At 40.6% G+C, this 21,662-nt stretch overlaps 1 protein-coding gene across 2 annotated transcripts in view; it reads right to left on the bottom strand.

Moving 5' to 3' along the window:
• Positions 1-6,224: 6,224 nt before the first annotated feature.
• The window catches only part of BRMS1L (BRMS1 like transcriptional repressor), a 49,920-nt gene continuing 34,482 nt past the window's right edge, over positions 6,225-21,662 (bottom strand). Inside the window, exons 8-11 of one of the 2 annotated variants that reach the window (XM_030559255.1) lie at positions 21,322-21,361; positions 17,422-17,548; positions 14,203-14,313; positions 11,630-11,708 (exon numbers count right to left, since the gene is read on the bottom strand). In XM_030559255.1, the coding sequence (XP_030415115.1) occupies positions 14,244-14,313; positions 17,422-17,548; positions 21,322-21,361 (237 nt within the window). In that variant the 3' untranslated portion in view covers positions 11,630-11,708; positions 14,203-14,243. Of the gene's footprint in view, positions 11,709-14,202; positions 14,314-17,421; positions 17,549-21,321; positions 21,362-21,662 lie in introns of both variants that reach the window. The other variant, XM_030559254.1, reaches the window with a different exon arrangement.

The following is a 21,662-nucleotide window of genomic DNA, read 5'->3' on the forward strand; positions in this document are numbered from 1 at the left end:
ATGTGGTGCCCCAAATTTCCTGGTGCCCTATGCAGCTGCATACTCTGTCTATGGGTAAGGACAGCCCTCAGTCCAGGCAACAAAACACATAACAAAGCTTAAAACTTGTCCTTGGTAATAATTTTTAAAACAATACTAGCTATCTATTTGATTCTAAAAATAGAAAAAAAAATCCACCTCCCTTTTCATTTCTTATAAGGAGTCTCGCAGTGGCTAATGGGAGGTGGAAGGGACCCAGCCCAACCCACTACACTAGGTCCCAGCCCAGGGACCCTGTAGATAGCAGCTGTCTGCTGTGTACCTTTAACTGTATCATATGGATTCTCTAATTCTCTGGGTCACTTCCCCACAGCCCTGCATCATCTTCACCCTTACCTAAGGACCTTGTCCTAATGGAGCTCCAGCAACCAACTCAGTGCTCCTTCTCACTCTCCCCAGTTGCATTGTGTTGCACACTATCCTCTGTAACTCCATCAGCCAGCCACACTCCTAGAGCTCTTCTTATACTAGGCTGCTGGGCTCTGATTGGCTGTGTCCCACAGAGCCACTCTAGGTAGCTTGGAGGACCCTCTCCACTGCCCTTTTTTGGAGCACAGCATGGCAGGACCATGAAGTCTCCAGCAGGGGGCCTGGTATACTCCGTCACAGATGGCCACTCACTTTTCAACAGTGAGGGTAGCTTTCATTCTGGTGTCCTTGCACTGCAGTGCTGGGACAAGCTCCACGCACAGTTCCAGGAAGTATCAGAGGGGTAGCCATGTTAGTCTGGATCTGTAAAAGCAGCAAAGAGTCCTGTGGCACCTTATAGACTAACAGACGTTTTGGAGCACGAGCTTTCATGGGTGAATACCCACTTCGTCAGATGCATGTCATGCATGTCATGCATCTGACAAAGTGGGTATTCACCCACGAAAGCTCATGCTCCAAAACGTCTGTTAGTCTATAAGGTGCCACAGGACTTTTTGCTGCTTTTACAGTTCCAGGAAGGTGGATTTGCTCATCCAAAAGTTCTGCAGCCATTGCTCGTCATCTCATACATGCATCACAATGTGATCCCACCATTCAGTGCTTGTTTCCTGAGCCTAGCGTCGATGGTCCACCGTGTGCAGCTGTTCTTGAATGCCAGCAGCAATCCTGAATTATTTGTTTCCATGGCAGACAGGAGGACAGGCATCACCAGTTCATTTTCTGTTTCACAGGCCATGAAATACTGCAGGACCAACCGTGTTGTGTTCATAATGCTCATCACCAGACTCATCAGCAATTCAGGATCCATGGTGTCAGGCAGAGATGGTGGGCACACAGTTTAAAAGGGCTGTTGAAAAACGGTGCAATTTGAAGTTGGAAGTCCATGGAATGATTGGATGGAAATAACTGCATCATGGAATGGTGAGCACACCTCCATCAGCAATTCAGGATCCATGGTGTCAGGCAGAGATGGTGGGCACACAGTTTAAAAGGGCTGTTGAAAAACGGTGCAATTTGAAGTTGGAAGTCCATGGAATGATTGGATGGAAATAACTGCATCATGGAATGGTGAGCACACCTCCATGATGCACTGCTATCCATTCCCAGATCTCCCAGCAACAGAGGGTGCTAGAAGGTGGTGAGTTGCATGGTGGGATAGCTACCCATGATGCAATGCTCTCTCTGTCAATGCAAGAGCAACAACTGTGGATGTGCTCTGCTGACACAAGGAGCATTGTGTGGACATGCACAACCAATGTAATTAAAGCAGCTTATGATCATTGATGTAACTTGTCGACTTAACTCTGTAGTGTAGACAAGGCCTAAATGTGCTTTTTCGATACACTGAGAGGCCAAAAGGCTGCTTCTCTCTGACCTCAGGCACTGAAGTTTCTCGGGGACTAGATATCCAGCCTTTGATGTGCAGGCATTCTTGCCTTCTCTCAGCCCTCATATTGACCTCTATTGGTATGTCTGCACTGCAGTTAAAAACCTGTGGCTGTTTCATGGCAACTGACTGGGGTTTGGGATAAGGGGATGTTTAATTGATGTGTAGAGATTCAGGCCAAATGGGACAGGGGAGGTGGCATGGTCCCAGAGCTTGGGCTGCAGCACAAGCCTGAATATCTATGTCATAATTAAACAGCCCCTTAGCCCAAGCCCCAGGAGCCTGAATCAGCTGGCAGGGACCAGCTGTGGGTTTTCAGTTGCCATGTAGACATATCCTAAGAAGCTGTCTAACAATTTGGAAATCTGTCTGCATACAGCTTATGATTCCTGGCTGATATGAAATTGCTGTGTCATGGAGTGCCTCAATGTGCAGTGTGTCAGCCATGAACTGACAAGGGCTATAACAAGTATCTGCCAAACCTGGGACAACATGGTGAAAGTAGAAGATAGGAGAAAGTAATTCCTCCAGTTTCTCTGCAGATAGTGAGAACAGAACAAAGGAACCAGTGGTAAGACTTAACTCATGTCTACACTAGAGACCTTACAGCGGCACAGTTGTACTGATGTGGCTGTGCTGCTCTAAGATCTCCTGTGTAACTGCTCTATGCTGAGGGAAGAGAGCTCTCCTTCCGACATAATTAAACAACCTGCAATGAGCGGCGGTAGCTATGTCAGTGGAGGGTTACCTGCCAATATAGCTTATCCACACCAGCGTGTCTGCCAGTGTAACTTATGTCACTCGTGGGGGAGGATCACTTGGGGGTGAGGAGATTTCCCATGCTTGAGCAACATAAGTTATACTGACAAAAGTGCTAGTGTAGACATAGCCTCATAAACTCAAGGGACTCACAGATAAAGGTATGGGCAGGATTGAGGAAGAGAGGGGTATGTTTTTGTAGCTGATGTTGGGGAGTGTTCCTATTTAACTGTGGGACTAGTCAAAGTAAAAGAAAACTGATGTGCAGGAGAGAGAGACTCCATGATTAAGAGAAGCCTTGTGCAGAAGGATCCTGGATACCCCAGTTGACTATCCTAAGTCCAAAGATTTCTGCAGAGCAGAGAGGAAAGTGAGGCAGGAAATGCATATAGATTCAAGATTGATATATTCCAAGGTCAGAAGGGACCATTGTGATTATCTGGCCTGACCTTCTGCATAACAGGCCATAAAACTTGCCCAAAAATATTCCTGGAGCATATATTTTAGAAAAAATAGAAAATCTTTTTGAAAGATTAGAAAATCCAATCTTGATTTAAAAATGGTCAGTGATGGAAAATCCACCACAACCTTTGATAAATTGTTCCAATAGTTAATTACCTTCACTGTTAAAAATTCATGCCTTATTTCTAGTGTAAATTTGTCTAGCATTGACTTCTGACCTTTAGATTGTGTTATATTTTTCTCTTAGACTGAAGAGCCCTGATCAAATATTTGTTCCATATTTAGATACTTACAGACTGTGATCAAGTCACCCTTTAACCTTCTCTTTGTTAAGCCAAATAGGTTGAGTTCCCTGAGTCTATTACTATAAGGCATGCTTTCTAATCCTTTAATGATTCTTGTGGCTCTTTTCTGAACCATCTCCAGTTGATCAACATCCTTCTTGAACTGTGGACACCAGAACCAGACAAGAGTATTCCAGCAGCAGACCCAACATTTCCAAACACAGCCATAAAATAACCTCTCTATTCATACTCAAGATTCCCCTGTTTAAGCACCCAAGGATTGTATTAGTCCATTTGATCACAATGTTAGCCTAGGAGTTTGTGTTCAGCTCATTATCCACCCCCAAATCTTTTTCAGAATTACTGCTTTTCAGAAGAGATCCCCCATCCTGTAAGCATGGCCTACCTTCTTTGCTCCTAAATGTATACATGTACATTTAGCTGGTTCAAAATGCACATTGTTTGCTTGCATCCATCTTACCCAGCTATTCAGATCCCTTTGTATCAGTGTCCAGTCCGCTTCATTATTTACGCTCCCCCAATTTTTGTGTCATCTGCAAACTTTATCAGTGATGATTTAAACCAGGTCATTCACAAGCGCTGACTTTTACTTTTTCCCAGGAGTGTTCCATACCTGCTTTCCCCCAAGGCCCTGCCTTCACTCTGCCTCTTCCTGACCCTGCTCTGCCCCTCCCCTACTCCATCCCCTCCCCAAGGCCCCCGCCCACCACTTCTACCCTCCCCTAAACCCCTCCTGAGCCATCAAACAACTGTTTGGTGGTGATGCTGCCCTCTATCAGCTGTTTGTCAGCAACCCAGCCCCCATCAGCTGTTGGACAGCAGTGGTGGTGCCCCCGCATCAGTGGAGAGGTGTTTATCTAACTTGTTCTTAAAAAACTCCAGCGACAGGAATTCCACAAAGTCCCTAGGTAATTATTCCAGGCAGGGCCGGCGCTACCATTTAGGCAACCTAGGCAATGGCGTAGGGCGCCAGAATTTTTGAGGGGCGCTATTTTGCCAGGGGGGCAGCACGTGGGTCCGGTGGACCTACCGCAGTCATGCCGGCGGACGGTCCACTGCTGAAAAGGCTCCGGTGGAGCTGCCGCAGTCATTTCGGTAGATGGTGCGCTGATCTAAAGGCTCCGGCGGACCTACCGCAGTCATGCCTGCAATAGGTCCACTGGAGCCTTTAGACCAGCGGACCGCCCGCCGGCATCACTGCGGCAGCTCCCCCAGAGCCTTTCCAGCAATGGACCGTCCGCCAGCATCACTGTGGTAGGTCCACCGGACCCGCAGGGGGGGCAGCAAAATGGCCGTTCGCCTAGGGCGTCAGAAACCCTGGCGCTGCTCCTGGTTCTAGGGCTTAACTATCCTTATACTTAGATTATTTCTCCCCCAATATCTAACCTAAATTTTCCTTGCTACAGATTAATTACTTCTTGTCCTAGCTTCTGTGGATGTGCAGAACAATTACTACCATCCTCTTTATAATGGTCCTTAACATATACCAAGACCGTGATCGAGTCCCTCCTCAGTCTTCTTTTCTCAAGACTAAATATGCCCAGTTTTTTAACTTTTTTTCATAGGTCAGTTTTATAAACCTTTCTCATTGTTGCTCTCCTCTGGACTCTCCATTTTGTCCACATCTTTGTGAAGTGTGGCACCCAGCATTGAACGCACTACTCCAGCTGAGGCCTCATCAGGGCTGAATAGAGCAGGACAATTACTTTCCATGTTTTATATATGTTAAGACATATCAGATTAGTTTTTTTTTCCAACTGTATTTTTGACTAATTTAATTTTTGATCCCCTAGAAGCCCCAGATCCTTCTTAGCAGTACTAGCACCTAGCCAGTTATTCCCCATTTTGTATTTGTGCATTTGATTTTTCCTTCCTAAATGAAATGGACTTCTGAATTTCATCTTGTTGAATTCAGACCAATTCTCTAGTTTGCCAAAATCATTTTGAATTCTAATACTGTCCTCAAAAGAGCTTGCAAACCCTCCCAGCTTGGTGTCAATCTGGGAATTTTGTAGGGCAGGACAACTCCTCTGGCCATGGGGGAGAGGGGGAAGAAGGCAGTTCCTCCAGCCACAAGGGGCACAGAAAGTGCACCTCCAAAAGCAGCCACATTTTTATTCCTGTGCATGCTCTTGTTTGCATCTCATTATCCAAATCATTAATGAAAATATTAAATAGTACTGGACCCAGGACTGACCCCTTTGGGATCTCACTAGATACGTCCTCCCAAGTTTGACGGCAAGCCACTGATGATTACTCTCACACTGTCTGGAGTGGTTCTCAGTTCCTTTTCTGGGGCTCTTTTTTAGGGAGTATTTCCCCTCTCCTTACATAAGTTTAATGGCTTTTGGGTCAAGACTCTCATAAGACTGTGATTCACTCCTTGATACTAACCTTTAGCTCTTAAAACTCTCAATATCAAGTTTAAATTTTGAACAGTGCTGGGATTATGATCTATAAGCCCAACTGACCTGTGGCATGTGAATCCTTCCAAGACTAGGCCAATTGTCACACTGTCTGGAGTGATTCATGACCACGAGTGCTAACCTCAAGGTAGATTGTCAAGAAGCAGGCCAGAGACCCCAAATTGGTTGTGTGTTCTATAATTAGATTTCACCAACCCAGAAACAAATGTGAACTGCTGAAGCACTATGACAGTCTTACTATGGAGTCACAGGCAGTCCCCATTGGCATTCCAGTCTATCTTGCCACTCAAGTGATAGCTGGTTGCTATACACCAAAGATCACAAAATATTCAGGTTGCTCCCAGTCTCAAGAGACCACTCACTTACCCCAGGTCTACGTGTACCTTAAATCTCTCAGCAAAGACCACAATCTTGTAATAAATTTTTAGTTAGTTTATTAACTAGGGAAAAAAATTAATTACAAGGTTTACAGCAGGCAAGCATATACAGAAATGAGTTAGTCCATGGTTTTAAAAGGTGACAGTGCTGTAGTAATCTGTCAGCTCTGAATGTCTTTCAGGGCTAACACAGGTGGATTCTGGAAATCTTTCCTCTTGATTCATAGCTGCTGTGGACCTGAAAGACTCCAGATAGCAAAAGAGATGAAAAAAATGTCAGGTACTTTTATTTCCTTCTTCTAGAATTCAAGCTGATGAGACGAGCCCTTTTGCACGTAGCCTCTTTGTGGGTGTGAAGGGGCAAATAAAGTCTTTGTACAGTGATGTCCCACAATGGCCCATTTATTTTTGGCAGGACTACTTGATGGTTAGAAGAAAATTCCTCCTGACTGGGTTAACTGTTTCAGAGCAAACATTTTTTACACTTATAAAGCAAAAAATTATATTACCTTATAACATCTTTATCACATTCTATAAGTGAAATTAATGAAAGCAGCAACTTACAAGCATTTTATAAAGTTTAAACACTAAACACATTGTTAATAAAGTTCAAGACTCATCTTAACTATACCAACACAGGTGAAACAGACTGGTTTCCAGCAGTGAATTTGTCAGTGCTAAGCTGAGGCCTAAAGCCTTGGCAAGAGCTGGCATCTAGTCTGCCAGCTTCACAATCACTCCTTCAATATAGTGTTTTAACCAGTTGTGCACTCATCTTATAGTAGTTTCATCTAGACCCCATTTCCCTAGTTTGCTTATGACAAAGTCATGTGAGATTGCATCAAAAGCTTTACTAAATTCAAGACATCATGACTACTGCTTCCCCTTATCCACTAGGACAGTAACACTGTCAAAAAAGAAAGTTAGGTTGGTTTGACATGATTTATTCTTGACAAAATCATGTTGTCTATTCCTTATAACACTGTTAATCCTCTAGATTGGTTAAAAATTAATTCCAGTATCTTCAGGTATCAAAGTTAGGCTGACTGGTCTTTAAATGTCCCAGGTCCTGTTTGTCCCCCTTTTTAAAGATAGGTACTATGTTTGCCTCTCTCTTGTCCTCAGGGAACTCACCCACTCCCCATGAGTTCTCAAAGAACTGCTAACTGTTCCAAAGTTGAGTCATCTAATTCTTTAAGTATCCTAGGATGAATTTCATCAGGCCTTGCCAACCTGAATACTTCTAATTTATCTAAATATTCTTTAACCTCTAATTGTGTTGAGCATCTGCTCACCATTAACCTTATTACCAAAGACTGAAGCAAAATAGGCATTAAACACCTCAGCCGCCTTCTTGGCATTTACTATTAGCTGTCCTTCCCCACTAAGTAGAGGACCTACACTTTTCTTCATCTTTCTTGTGCTCCTAATATATTTAAAGAACCTCTAATTGTCTTTTATGTCCCTTGCTAGGTGTATCACATTTTATGCTTTATCCATTCTCATTTTGTCCCTACATGATTATACTATTCTTTTGTATTCCTCAGCAGTTCATCCATGTTCCCACACTTTGTGGGATTCCTTTTTGATTTTCAGGTCATTAAAGAGCTCTTGATGGAGCAATACTGGCCTCTTCCTATCTTTCCTTTACATTGGAATAGTTGGCAATTATGCCTTCAATATGGTCTCCTTGAGAAACTGCCTGCTTCCTTGTACTCTTTTTCCCCTTAGATTTTCTTTCCAGGAACCTTACATAGCCATTCTGAGTTTGCTAGTCTGTTTTGAAGTATGTTGTCCTTATTCTGCTGCTCTCACTCCTTCCTTTCTTTAGAATCATGAAACCTAGCATTTCATGATCAATTTCACTCAAATTGTCTTCTGCCTTCAGATTGACCAACAGGGAGGAATAAGTTGCCAGAGTCAAATCTAAAGTGGCTCTCTCCAGGTTACTTCCTCAGCTTTCTGAAACAAAAAGTTGTCCCCAGTACATTCAAAGATATTATGTGTTGTTAGATTATTTTTCTAAGAGATGTCTGGATAAGTAGAGTCCCCCATTACTACCAGCTCATGTGTTTTGGATATTTGTTCTAAAAATGCCTCATCCATCTCCTCTTCCTGATTTGCTGGTTTATAGTAGACCCCTCCCTTTTATGCAGCTTAGTCAAGTCCCCATAAAGTTCTGTATGTTCTCTGCATTTGACTAAGTAATTGAGTCTACAAATTTTGCCACAGTACAGCTCCCTCCTTTTTCCTGATCACTAATAAATAGGGAGCACTAGCAAAACAAATCAACTCCTCTTGAAGTTTCAGCTTTTCTCTGGCAACCGTTATCCATGTTTACTCCATGGACATGTCTCTTTTCTTCTGAGCATTCAGGAGTAAAATAATTTTGACAAAATATAAAGGAATTCTGCATTGAAATTAATGGGAAAAGCACTGGACTTGGAATGTCAATTTTAAAAATTCCAAGTTAAAAATAACTACTTAACTTGTATCTTATGCAAAAAAGTTCAGAATCTTAGCCTCTTACTTGCCAGGCAAAGCAAAGAGGTGCTTACTCTAAGTAGGTCTAGACTGCAGCTGGGAGGTGTGATTGCCAAGACAAGTAGAAAGCTTCATGCTAGCACTGCTTGAGGTAGTGCACTAAAAACAGCAGAATAGACTGTGCTGCACAGATGGCAATTTGAGCTAGTCACCCATCCCTAAGCCTGGCCAACTCCCTGGGTTTGAGCATAGGTAGCTAGTCTGAGCCACCACCCAAGCCCAACATCCACATTGCTATTTTTTAAGCATGCTAAGAGCTAGTGCAAGTCTGTCTACTTGTGCCAGGAATCTCACCTCTCAGCTACAGTGCAGACATAGCCTTTAAATGATTTATTGAGTAAATCAGGCAAGTCAAAAAGTAAGCAATGTGCTTTTAAAACCCATTCTTTCAATAAAGACTTCTAATTTCCTCCCCAGCCCCCAAGCTCAATTCTGTCCCATTCATATCAGCTGCAGACAGGCATTACTTTGCACCCAGGGCTGACACTTGCTCTACACTACAAAATTTAAGAGCAACAATTGTGCTATCTGAACTGGGGTTGACCACAGTTTAGCTGCAAATGCTAAGCAAGCCCTTACTTGTCCACATAGCATCTGAACAGTGTTAAAGGATTAGTTGACAATATATTTGTTAGTGCAGAGCAGGTCTGGAGAGCGTAATACTGGCTTGTTACTAGTAGCAAGGGATAACACGGAGACAAAGCAGCAAATACTGAGCTTGTGTACAAAGACACTACTCTCAAGATACATGCCCAATGTAAACTAAGATTCCCCTGCACATCTGTTCCAGACTGTAAAGTATTTTCCACAGTGCTTAAGTTTGCTTTACACTCATTCCCCTTTCTTGCAGGCAAGAGTGTATATTAATGTTACTGTGGTCAGCTGTTAAAAATGCTTGAGTAATGCATAGTGTCCATATTACAGTAATGCCCACATTCACTTCTCCAAACCTATATTAATAAAAGTTGCACATGTACACACTTAGATAGCATTTGAGTAACTTATATAGTTCCTTCGTCAAAGATTTTGAAAAAACTAAGTGTATATTTCTACAATTTTCTAAGCAAACCTTGTTTAGTACATGTGTACGACTTATACTTCTATAGGGTTTAAGCTTTCACATATTATAAAGACATTGGGGGTAAAGAAGCCAGAAAAGACAGACTTGTATTACATCTCTGATTATATAAGTCCATACATATACTGGAATATGGACTGTTATATTTAAGTTTATTGCAAAGATATTGGATTTAAAAGTGATTTTTCAGTCAAATATCTGTATTCACCTTTTTAGGTTCTGTGGAAGACAAACATTTCTAGGCAACCTTAAAAACTACAATATTTTAAAGTTCTCTTTAGAATTAAAGATCTGCAACTTTCAAGGAAAAATAAAAAGAGCAACAACTGTACAAAATGTCCACTATCACAGATCATTTATACACTACGTTAAAAAATACAAATATTTTATTACAAATTTTTTTTATCAAACTGTGTACATACAGAAAGTACTGTCAAAAGCCAACACATCAATTGTTATTTTATGTACAGTTGGCTAATGTTAATGTGACATGCAGTTTATCCTGAGGAATGCTTTTCTATCACTGTAAAGCTCCAATATTTTAGACTTTTGGCAACAGTCAAGTAGTTACCACCCTGCACGAGCAATGACATTTTAGAGATAAAGCAGTTAAGTATTATGTAGGGCAAAAGAGTTTTGCATTGCCATGATCAACTTAAGCAAATACATGTTTTCCTTGCTCCAAGATGAGTCATCACAATGGACAGTAAAGTGCACACAACCACCAGGAAAAACTTATTTTTCCTCCATTCCCACCTGTTATTCTACATGCTTCAAACAGGTACTATAAAACATTAAGGATTTCAGACTCTGCCCCTGATGTCCTGAAGTATAACTTCTGTGCAAGCTTAACTTTCTAAACTGCATGAAACAATTCCATTAAGAGAGTAAAATATGGGAAATTTGGAAAGATGGCACATGGTGAGCAGGTCACTGTTAATTTGTCTCAGAGATACGATTTCTGAGGGTACATTTTACTTTTGACAAAAAGTGTTTGTTTCATAAGACTACAGATCAGACAAGTACAATACTTGGTTATTTACCATTTACATGGTAATACTGCCAGGTACTCATGCCCTCTGTGGACCACATAGCACTGCCTCTACCTGTAGTGTAACTAATTTTACATTGCCTTTGCTAGTGACATTCTTGCATAACTTAGAAAAGAAAGCCACCAACATTTTAAATTTATTATGGGGTACCAGAAAGTGCTTCTCATAAATGTCTTAATATTGACTTTATTTTGTTACAAGTGGCATGGTAAACCTTGTAAAAGTCAGAACTGTCCAGGGTCTCAAGTTTAAAAAATTCTGTTCACTTTGGATAAAAGAATATATAAGTCATTAGACTATTCAGAAGCAACATTTGTGCAGATTAACTTACACTCACAAGACAAACATGACAATTCACTTAATATATGAAGTGAACTGCTGGTAAAAAATAATTGCACAGTTACCACACAATTTAGTCACAAATAATAAAAGCAAATGTTTTGCATTTTACAAATATTTTTAAATCAGAAGTTCAGCCATTATCTGTGATGGCATACTTCATATCTTAGGCACTGGACCCAGCTTAGAGGTAAAAATGTCTTGGTCAACATGATTAAGAGTCATCACCATTCAAGGACATCCATATGAAGTTTACATACACTACTACAAATACATCAGATACTGCCATAAATTTAATGAGAATACAAAACATTATTAAATACATTTTTCACCTCATGGCACATCAAGCATGTTAACACCACTTGTAACACATCTGATTAGTAATGGTCAATTGTGGTTATGTTTTATTGAATATTTTCCTTTCTGTAACTGAGAAATATACAGTTTGGATTTACTTCCATCAGGCCTCTTAAACCACACTTCATCATGGTTAATTGTTGTAATTATGGCACTGAAAAGAAAAAAATAGAATTTAGAAACAAATGATCTTATAAGCCAAAGGATCAGCCTCACAAGTAGAGTGCTCTTTTGGAATACTAAATATTTGCATTAAGAAGTACTAGGCCCAGCTACTGCCTCCTTCCTGATTATGTTGATATTTTTAACAGAATTCTGTAGCTGACACAAAAGATACAAGGACATATCTAGGAACACTATCTTCACTAATAATTTTTCATCCCAGCATCTCTTGAATGTAATAAAAATGATAGTTCTAATGAATCTCAAACATTTAATTTGGTTAAACAAAGCATTCATCTTCCCTTTTAATGTACAAGGTCTATAGTAAAAATAGAAGTTTGCCTCAAGGTACCCACTGAGAAGACCTTATCAATACACCAATCTGAAGAGAGCTTCCTGAAAAAAAATGAACAGATCAAACGAAATTGCTCTCCAGCAAAAAGAAAGTTAGGAAGAACTTGTATTTAACTGTTAGCCAGTACACATGTAAAGGAAAAACTGAATTGTTTGGCTAACTGAACTTTTCTTACATGGATTACTTAGTTAAACATTAATGCAAACACTTCTGGAGTTGTTTTTCCTCATTGTTCCTTACTAGAAAGTTTCAAGGCACAGTCCATGCTTTCCTTTGGACCACCTGATTTAAGGATTAAAATATAAATATAATTTGACACTTGATTGCTAGTGGTGTGCCAGTTCAGTCATTATTACTTTGACACTCAGCTGAAGAGAATTCACAGAATCATGAAAACGTAGGAATGGACGGGACCTCCAGAAGATATCTAGTCCATCTCCCTGAACAGCATCAGGACCAAATATATCTAAACCATATCTGATGGGGGGGGGGCGGCTAACCTGTTCTTAGACAATGCCAAAGATGGGGATTGCACAACTTCCCTAGGTAACAATTTCAGTACTTAGATCTTTATAGTTAGCAAGTTTTTCCCCCAATATCTAACATATATCCCCCTTGCTGCAGAGTAAGACCATTACTTCTTGTCCTACCTTCAGTCGACCTGGAGAACAATTGATCACCATCCTCTCTATAACAGTCGTTAACATATATGAAGACTATCACCAGGTCATGTCCCCTCCCCCACCCGCAGTCTTCTCTCTCAAAACTAAACATGCCCATTTTTAAAAAAACTTTTCCTCATGTGTCACATTTTCTAAACCTTTTCTCATTTTTCTTGCTGTCCTATGGATTCTCCCCAATTTGTCCATATCTTTCTTAAAGGGCAACATTCAGTAGCACACTCAGTACTCTAGCTGAGGGCTCAGTACTGAGTAAAGTTGGACAATTACCTTCCATGTCTTACATATGACACTCCTGTTAATACACCCCAGAATGATATTAGCCTTTTTCACAACTGCATAACATTTTTTACTCAATTTGTGATCCGCTATAACCCTCAGATCCTTTTCTACCTAGCCAGTTATTCCCCATTTTATATTTATACATTTGCTTTTCCCTTCTTAAGTGAAGGACTTTGCACTTATCTTCACTGAATTTCATCTTGTTGATTTCAGAGCAAGTCTCTAATTTGCCAAGGTAGTTCTAATCCTCTCCTCCAAAGTGTTTGAAAGTCCCCCCAGTGACATCACCCACAAATTCTATAAGCACACTCTCATATTGACTAGTACTGGACCCAGGACAGACCTTCTGCCACTATACTTGTCCTCCCGATTTGAAAGCAAACTATTGTTAACTACTCTGAGTATGGTTTTTCAACCAGTTGTGCATGCACTTGATAGCAATTTTATCTAGACCACATTTTCCTAGCTTGCTTACGACAATGTCATGTGGGACTGTGTCAAAAGCTTTACTTAAAAAATCAAATCAATCAAGGTAAGTGTCCACTGTCTCCCCCTTATCCACTAGGCCAGTAATCCAGTCAAAGGAGGTATTAGGCTGGTTTGGCATGATTTGTTCTTGACAAATCCTAGAAGATCATAGATGACAAGTAATAGCCAACAGGGGCCTTAAAAATGTATTATCTAATAATTCATTCTAGTATCTTTTCAGGTATTCAAGTCCGGCTGACTGGTCAATAAATCCTTCTGGTGCTTTTTGTTTCTCTTTTTAAAGACTCTTTTCCAGTCCTTCTGGATCTCACCCATCCTCCATGAGTTTTCAAAAGATATTCTCTATATTATATTAAAATTGCAACAGTTTACTCAGCCTTGAAATAACTAATATATATTAGAGGATCATGTAGTACTTGGATATTTGCAGCATACAAGTTACCCAGTTTAAAGCTGTGGTGACAATAGACAACCTCAAAGTAAGAGCTATTTATTTACACAACTCACAATACAGTCCATATCAGATCTCCAGATTATCTCAATATTGTAAATTTAACATACTCTTAATCATTGCTGAATGGCATAGGTGCTCTGATGTAGCAGGATCCAGTGCAGGATGTAGCACGTCAGTCAAATCTATGAAAGCCATGCTCTATGCATGAATGTTTGAACACATTTACCTGTGTGATCCTGTCCAAAACTTTAACAAAAGTCTTCAAACTCAATGTAAGGCAAAATGGGAAAGGACAAGTAATTTCCACAGATTTGTTTCATGACGGTTAATGTAAGTCCTAAAATAAACAACGTATAATTGTATCCAAATTCTTTCTTGCTTCAGCTCTAAACAATTGGTTTTTTTTAAAAACTCCCTGTTCAAATGTTTTCCCTGATAAGAGTAACAAAAATCAGTAGATACAGTTGACTTCAATTACTATTGTCCAATTCAGATGGATTTCTCCATTACAGAAGAGTAGTTTCTCACATAAACTTGTGTGGCTTTGCATATATTGGATCAAACTCCACCCTAAGATTTACTTGTATCATTCCATTGATGCTGATGGTTGTTGAAGTTTGAACGTGGAAATTTAGCTGTGAATACATGTATCTATATACTGGGCAGAGGGTCACATTTATCTACATTTTCAATGCACTGCTTAAAATTCACTGAAATTTTAAAAAGGTCCTATAGATTCAACATAATTTGTACTTTAATCCACATTTAACAAAGATTCTAGTCTTGGAATAGTTAAGAGGTTCATGTTCTAAACAGAGCTCCAACTTTTCAGAACATCAGACATTTGAAAACAAAGACCCATGATTTACCATTGGTTTAAAGCAGTTGTCAATAAGTCTGGAAATATTCAGGTAAGATTCCATTTAAAACTGGGTCAAAACTTGATCCAAACTTAATCCCCTTGATCCAAACACACTGAGGAAAAAGTTTCAGAATCTGGTAACAAGTTTTGGGGCTTCAATCTATATGGTAAAATCCTGACCCCATTTAATTCCCATTAACTACAATGGACCCAGGACTTCACTCATAGTTCAAAATCTATCACATCTCTGCCCTCTTACATAGAAACTGTCATACCAGATCAGACCAATGTTCAGTCTAGTCCACTGTCCTGACTGATAGTGCCAAGTCCTGTCTTGCCTCTATCAAGTACTAGAAACTACAAAGAGAACATTTACAGAATTTTCTCTCACAGGTTTTTAACCAGACATTTTCCTGAGGTGGAGCAGCTTGTGAAAGGATTCACTGGAGAAAAAATAGGGGCAAGTATTTGACATTTTCAATGGCTTTTTAAATTAATGTATTACACAAATTTAGGATGTGGGCTCAGATTTCGTTTTTATAAACAAAGTCAGATAGCTTGATGTCCCCTCTTGTATGTGGATTTGCAGCCAGAGAAAAATACAGATGGCAAGTCTAAGGAAATATAGTATTTTAAGTGTGGTATATTTAGTGGGGTCAAGATATGGAGTTTTGTTTATACTCATGTTTTAGGTAGGGCTGTGAAGTGATTAAAAAAATCAATTGCAATTAAACGCGCTGTTAAACAACAATAGAATACCATTTATTTTCAATATTTTTGAATGTTTACATTTTCAAATGTATTAATTTCAGTTATAACAGAATACGAAGTGTACAGTGCTCACTTTATTTTTATTACAAATATCTGCACTGTAAAAAATAAAATTATTTTTCAATTCACCTCATACAAGTACTGTAGTGCAATCTCTATCATGAAATTGTGTACAAAAAAACCTGCATTCAAAAATAAAACAATGTAAAACTTTAGAGCCTACAAGTCCACTCAGTCCTACTTGTTGGTCAGCCAATCACTCAGACAAACAAGGTTGGTTACAATTTGCAGGAGATAATGCTACCTGCTTCTTTTTTACAAAGTCACCTGAAAGTGCGAACAAACATTCGCATGGCACTGTTGCAGCTGGCATTGCAAGGTATTTACGTGCCAGATTTGCTAACGTTCGTATGTCCCTTCATGCTTCAACCACCATTCTAGAGAACATGCTTCCATGCTGATGATGGGTTCTGCCTGATAACGATCCAAAGCAGTACGGACTGTTCATTTTCATGAACTTAGTCATATGTCACCAGCAGAAAGTTGATTTTCTTTTTTGGTGGTTTGGGTTCTGTAGTTTCCGCATCAAAGTGTTGCTCTTTTAAGATGTCTAAAAGCATGCTCCACATCTCATCCCTCTCAGATTTTGGACGGCACTTCAGATTCTTAAACCTTAGGTCAAGTACTGTACCTATTTTTAGAAATCTCACATCAATACCTTCTTCGAGTTTTGTCAAATCTGCTGTGAAAGTATTCTTAAAAACAAACATGTGCTGGGTCATCATCCTAGACTGATATATTTCATGTTATAGGGCAGAATATGGGTAAAACAGAGCAGGAGACATACAATTCTCCCCCCAAGGAGTACAGTCACAAATTTAATTGACACATTTTTTTAACGAGCATCATCAGCATAGAAGCATGTCCTCTGGAATGGTGGCCGAAGCATACAGATCTTTAACATATCTGGCAAATACCTTGCAACACGGGCTATAAAAGTGCCATGCAAATGCCTGTTCTCACTTTCAAGTGACAATGTAAACAAGAAGCAGGCAGCAGTATCTCCCCTCAATGTAAATAAAACTTGTTTGTCTTAGTGCTTGGCTGAACAAGAAATAGGACTGAATGCTTGTAGGCTCCAAAGTTTTACAGTTTTGTTTTTGAGTGCAGTTATGTAACCAAAAAAATAAAAATAAAAAAATCTGCCTTTGTAAGTTACACTTTCATGATAAAGAGATTGCACTTCAGTACTTGTATGAGCTGAATTGAAAAATACTATTCTTTATCATTTTTACAGTGCATATATTTGTAATAAAAAACAACCAACAAGAACATAAAGTGAGCACTGTGCACTTTGTATTCTGTGTTGTAACTGAAATTAATATTGAAAATGTAGAAAAACATCCAAAAATATTTAATAAATTTCAATTGGTATTCTATTGTTATAAGTATGATTAAATATAGATTAATTTTGTTTATTGTGATTAATTGTTTTGAGTTAATTGCATGAATTAAATGCGATTGACAGCCCTAGTTTTAGGCTATTATTTCAGACATATAAATCAGCTGTCAAATTTTAAGTATTTTAAATATTAAGATAACTAAGCCTCTAAACTTATATCATTTGGTACTTATGCTGGAGGAAGACAAAAAAATAGATATCTACAAGACAGCAGCCCGTTATCTTTTAAGATAGAAAATATTGATAAGTAACTAACATGGCAACAGCTGACTGAAATTGTAAGGCTGGGCTTTCCGTTCACTGTATAATGTATGCTATTGTAAACGGGAGTAGGCTATAATGACCTTTACCTTGTAGGGCACTCATCTTTCTTATCAATACATATTGTCTGTCCACGTCCATACCACTCTCCATCATAATAGAGTCTTCCTTCTTCAGACCTAGCACTGTGCAGATGCTTTTCCAATTTGATAGGTGCTGAAGTGATCAACAGAAATATTTATTACTGACCATGCAGATATTAAAGTCAGGTTTATAAATTTATTTTCAAATATTTAACTACATCAGCACATGCATATATGCTAAGTGTTTAGTTATAAAAAAGGGCACTCCAACTTGGGCAACAATCAAACTAAAATTAAGATAGTTAAGAGACAAGATGCTTTTTTCGTTTATCTCCTGATGTAGTGGGGTCCATTAAAAACTCCATTTTCAGGTAAAATTAACATTAACCACAGTATCTGCAGCATTCCTATACCAATAATGTGAAAGTTTGCAAACACCATGGTAACTGTGGTATATGTGGCAAGTCTAAGTATCAACCATTGATCAAATTTCTTCCTCTTTCTCCCCACCCCACACCTCTCCTCTTCCAATACAATTGTGTCAGTGTACTATGTCATTAACCACAATACCCCAAGAGAAAATTGTCACTAAATAAAGCAACACCTACTTGCTTCCTCTTCTCTTGTTCCCCAACCACTTCCTTCCCGTAGCTTCCCTTTCTACCTAACTTGGGCATCTAAGGTGAATATCACCTTGGTATCCAAACATTGTCCCCTTCTTCTCTCCCAAATTCTACTCTTCACTGACTCAGAGCAGCAGAGCATAGTGAAATGGATAAGCTCTGCTTTACTTCAATTAGTCGCTGCATGCAGAGCAGCTGGGGGAGGTAGAAGCCAGAGAAAAAGCATTAATATGCTGCACTGACATGCATCAAGCCAATCCAATCTGTTTCTCTACAAGTCTACTCCTTCTACTGGTATTCTTCCACCATTTAAGTATTAACTTTGACTTTAAAAACATTTCACCATAATGAAAAATAACTATTTCATACAAATATATGTAAGAAAGTCAGACTGTCAGTGGAGAGAGCAACCCTATTGCAAAGCAGAGCACAACTGTGCCTCAACCAAGGCCTGATAGAAAGCAGCTTAGGGTGTCTACAATGCAGCAAACACAAAGAGACACACAGCATTAAGTCTCAAAATCCAGATCAACTGACTAGGGCTCGTGTAGCAGATCTAAAAACAGCCATCTCAGAGACTAGGCCCCAGACCGACCACGAGTATCTACATTGCTGTTTGCAGCCCCATAGTGCAGGGCCGCCCAGAGGATTCAAGGGGCCTGGGGCAAAGCAATTTCAGGGGCCCCTTCCATAAAAAAGTTGCAATACTATAGAATACTATATTCTAGTGGGGGCCACTGCAGGGCCCGGAGCAAACTGCCCTACTTTCCACCCCCCAGGCCACCCTGGGAAAAATAAACATTTAAAAACCTTCCACATCTCAGCACAAACCCAGTTTTGAGAAAAATTCTTTTCAAGTCACCTTTACAAGGTATCACTGGTTCTCAGCATCAGCTAGTGCTAAAAAGGCACTAAAGTCATTAAAAGGGTTGGACAAATATTTCCATCAAAACTTTTTTTGGATCAAAAACTAAGGGTTTTTTAAAAGTGGAAAAAAAAAATCACGGACAATGTCTGCTTTCCTTCAAAATTTGTTGTGGTTTTTTTAATTGAAAAGCTGAAATTAATTGCCAAAACCTTAATATGATTTGGGGTTTCAGAAGTATCTGGTCAAATATTTGCTGCTTCCTCTGTTTGATTGTTTAAAGAAACAATAAAAAATTCTGCTTAAAAAAAATCCAAAACTTTTGAACCACCTCAGCTTGTGACCAAATGCCTGAGCTCATCCAGTCAGAGATTCTTCCAGGTTTCTGATACTCTGCTGGCTTCCTTGACTCATCTCTGTCTCCATAACTTTGGGTTCATTTAGGTTAGAACATAAGAACAGCCATACTGGGACAGACCAAAGGTCCATCCAGCCCAGTATCCTGTCTACAGACAGTGGCCAATGCCAGGTGCCCCAGAGGGAGTGAATCTAACAGGTATTGATCAAGTGATCTCTCTCCTGCCATCCATCTCCACTCTGACAAACAGCGGCTAGGGACACCATTCCTTACCTATCCGGCTAATAGCCATTAATGGACTTAACCTCCATGCATTTATCTATTTCCTAGAGACTGGCTCCATGGGGTCCCTCCCAAACTGGAGACGGTTACTGTGGGTTTGTCTGTAGTATAGACTATGTACATATTTCACGGACTGAGCATTTGAGCTTATTCCAGAATCTGGGATGAGCCTATGTTGTGAAAACTGAAATGCTCAAAATAGCACATGCATGTGAATGAACACAGGATGCTAAAATTAAATTGACCCAAGGGGTCTCAAACTGGAGGTTGGGACCCCTCAAGGGGTCATGAGGTTATTACTGGGGTCGTGAGCTGTCAGCTTCTACCTCAAACCCTGCTTTGCCTCCAGCATTTATAATATTGTTAAATATAAAAAAATTGTTTTTAATTTATAAGGGGGGGGGGGTCACACAGAGGTTTGCTTTGTGAATGGGGTCACCAGCACAAAAAAGTTTGAGAACAACTAAATTAACCCCTCTGGGAATGCAGGGGAGGAGGGTCTCCCTTGGTAGAGTTGGGAAGGAGGCAGATGGAGTAGGATATTGCTCTTCTCATGTGATCCCTCCCCCATGGCTCTCTTAGCTCTATCACTGTTAATCTAAAGTGGCCAATTTTAAATGAGGCTACCCTCCCCTGACATGAATCTCCCTATGGCACTGAAATTAAATGTAGACTATAATTTGGCATTTGAGAAGTAAAAGGGATGGTAACCCTAAGGGAAAAGATAACAGCTTGGCTTTTTGTGTTAAATAGCTGTCTGCAAGCCTCAAACTGCTGAATGAGCTTTAGGGTAGGGAAGGGTGTGCCTCCCCAAACAGCCTGGCCCTGCCCCCTATCTGACCCCCACCCACTTCCTGCCCCGCAACTTCCCCCCTCAGAATCCCTGACTCATCCTGCTCCTTGTCCCCTGACTGCCCCCAAGATCCCCCTCAACCACCAACCCGGGACCCCACCCCCCAAAACTTCCCCCTGCTCCCTGTCCTGACTGCCCCGACCCCTATCCATCCCCCCCACTGAGCCCAGACAGACCCTCAGAACGCCCACGATCCAACCCCACTTTCCCCATCCCCTAACCGCCCCCCCCCAAACCTCTGCCCCCTCCCTGTCCCCTGACAGTCCCCAGGACTCCCTGCCCCTTATCCAACCCCCCTGACCCCAGCCCCCTTACGATGCCGCTTACCCCTGCCTCCCCCCTCTCCCAGAGCCTCAGCACGTCACATGCACGAGCGGCCCTGGACAGCACTGCAGCAGCATGGCTCCAGTGGGACCTGAGCTTGCAGCCCTGCCACCTTACCATGCGGCTCCAAGCGGTAGGAGCTCAGGCCCCATCCCCTTTCCACACACCTCCAAGTGGGGGAGGAGCTCAGGCCCCAACTAAGCCAGACCACTTTAGCTCTGTCCAGGGCCGCTCCTGGACACGGCACGCTGAGGTGTCCGGGGATGGGGGAAGGCGGAGGCAGCCTCCAACATTATCGTGGGGGCCCCAGCGGCACTTGCCGCAGCCTGTCCCCCCACCTCCTGGTGGCCCTGCCATGGTGCAAGCCTGAGTCAGCTGACCAGAGCTCTGAGACTCACTGCCATGTTTGTTTGTTTTTCTTTTTGAAGTGCAGACATACCCTTAAAGCCCTCTGGTTTCCTTTCCCCTCCTCAACCACTACAGTCCCTGTTGTATCTGATAAATCACCGTTCTGTCCAGATGAAATCTATGCTGTTGTGCTTAATGAGTTTTGTCTTATGAAACCAGAATGTATTAAGCAGTGAGGGTTTTTATTACTTACGTTCTGGCTTTACTCTGTGTGGCCCCAGCGTAGCCATTGCCTTGAAGTACAAAAAAGGAAAAAAGAAAAAGTTAAGAAAGTTTACTTGTTGAACATATATTAAAAAATGCCTTAAGAAAAGTTATATTGCAGTGCAGCTCTTTAATAGATTAGCATTTACATATACATGTTTAAATGCTTGTTCTAAAAAAAAAAATCAAAGTATTTTATAACATTAAACACCACTGGTTAGCTGAATAAACGCATGCAGAGAAACAGAACCATTATCTGCTTTAATGGACTTGGTTTTAGATAACTCAGGAGAAATTCTTTATACAATATTTTATAGTTGGTGTTACATC

The sequence above is a fragment of the Gopherus evgoodei genome, chromosome 4 (assembly GCF_007399415.2).
Source record: "Gopherus evgoodei ecotype Sinaloan lineage chromosome 4, rGopEvg1_v1.p, whole genome shotgun sequence".
Classification (NCBI taxonomy): domain Eukaryota; kingdom Metazoa; phylum Chordata; order Testudines; family Testudinidae; genus Gopherus; species Gopherus evgoodei.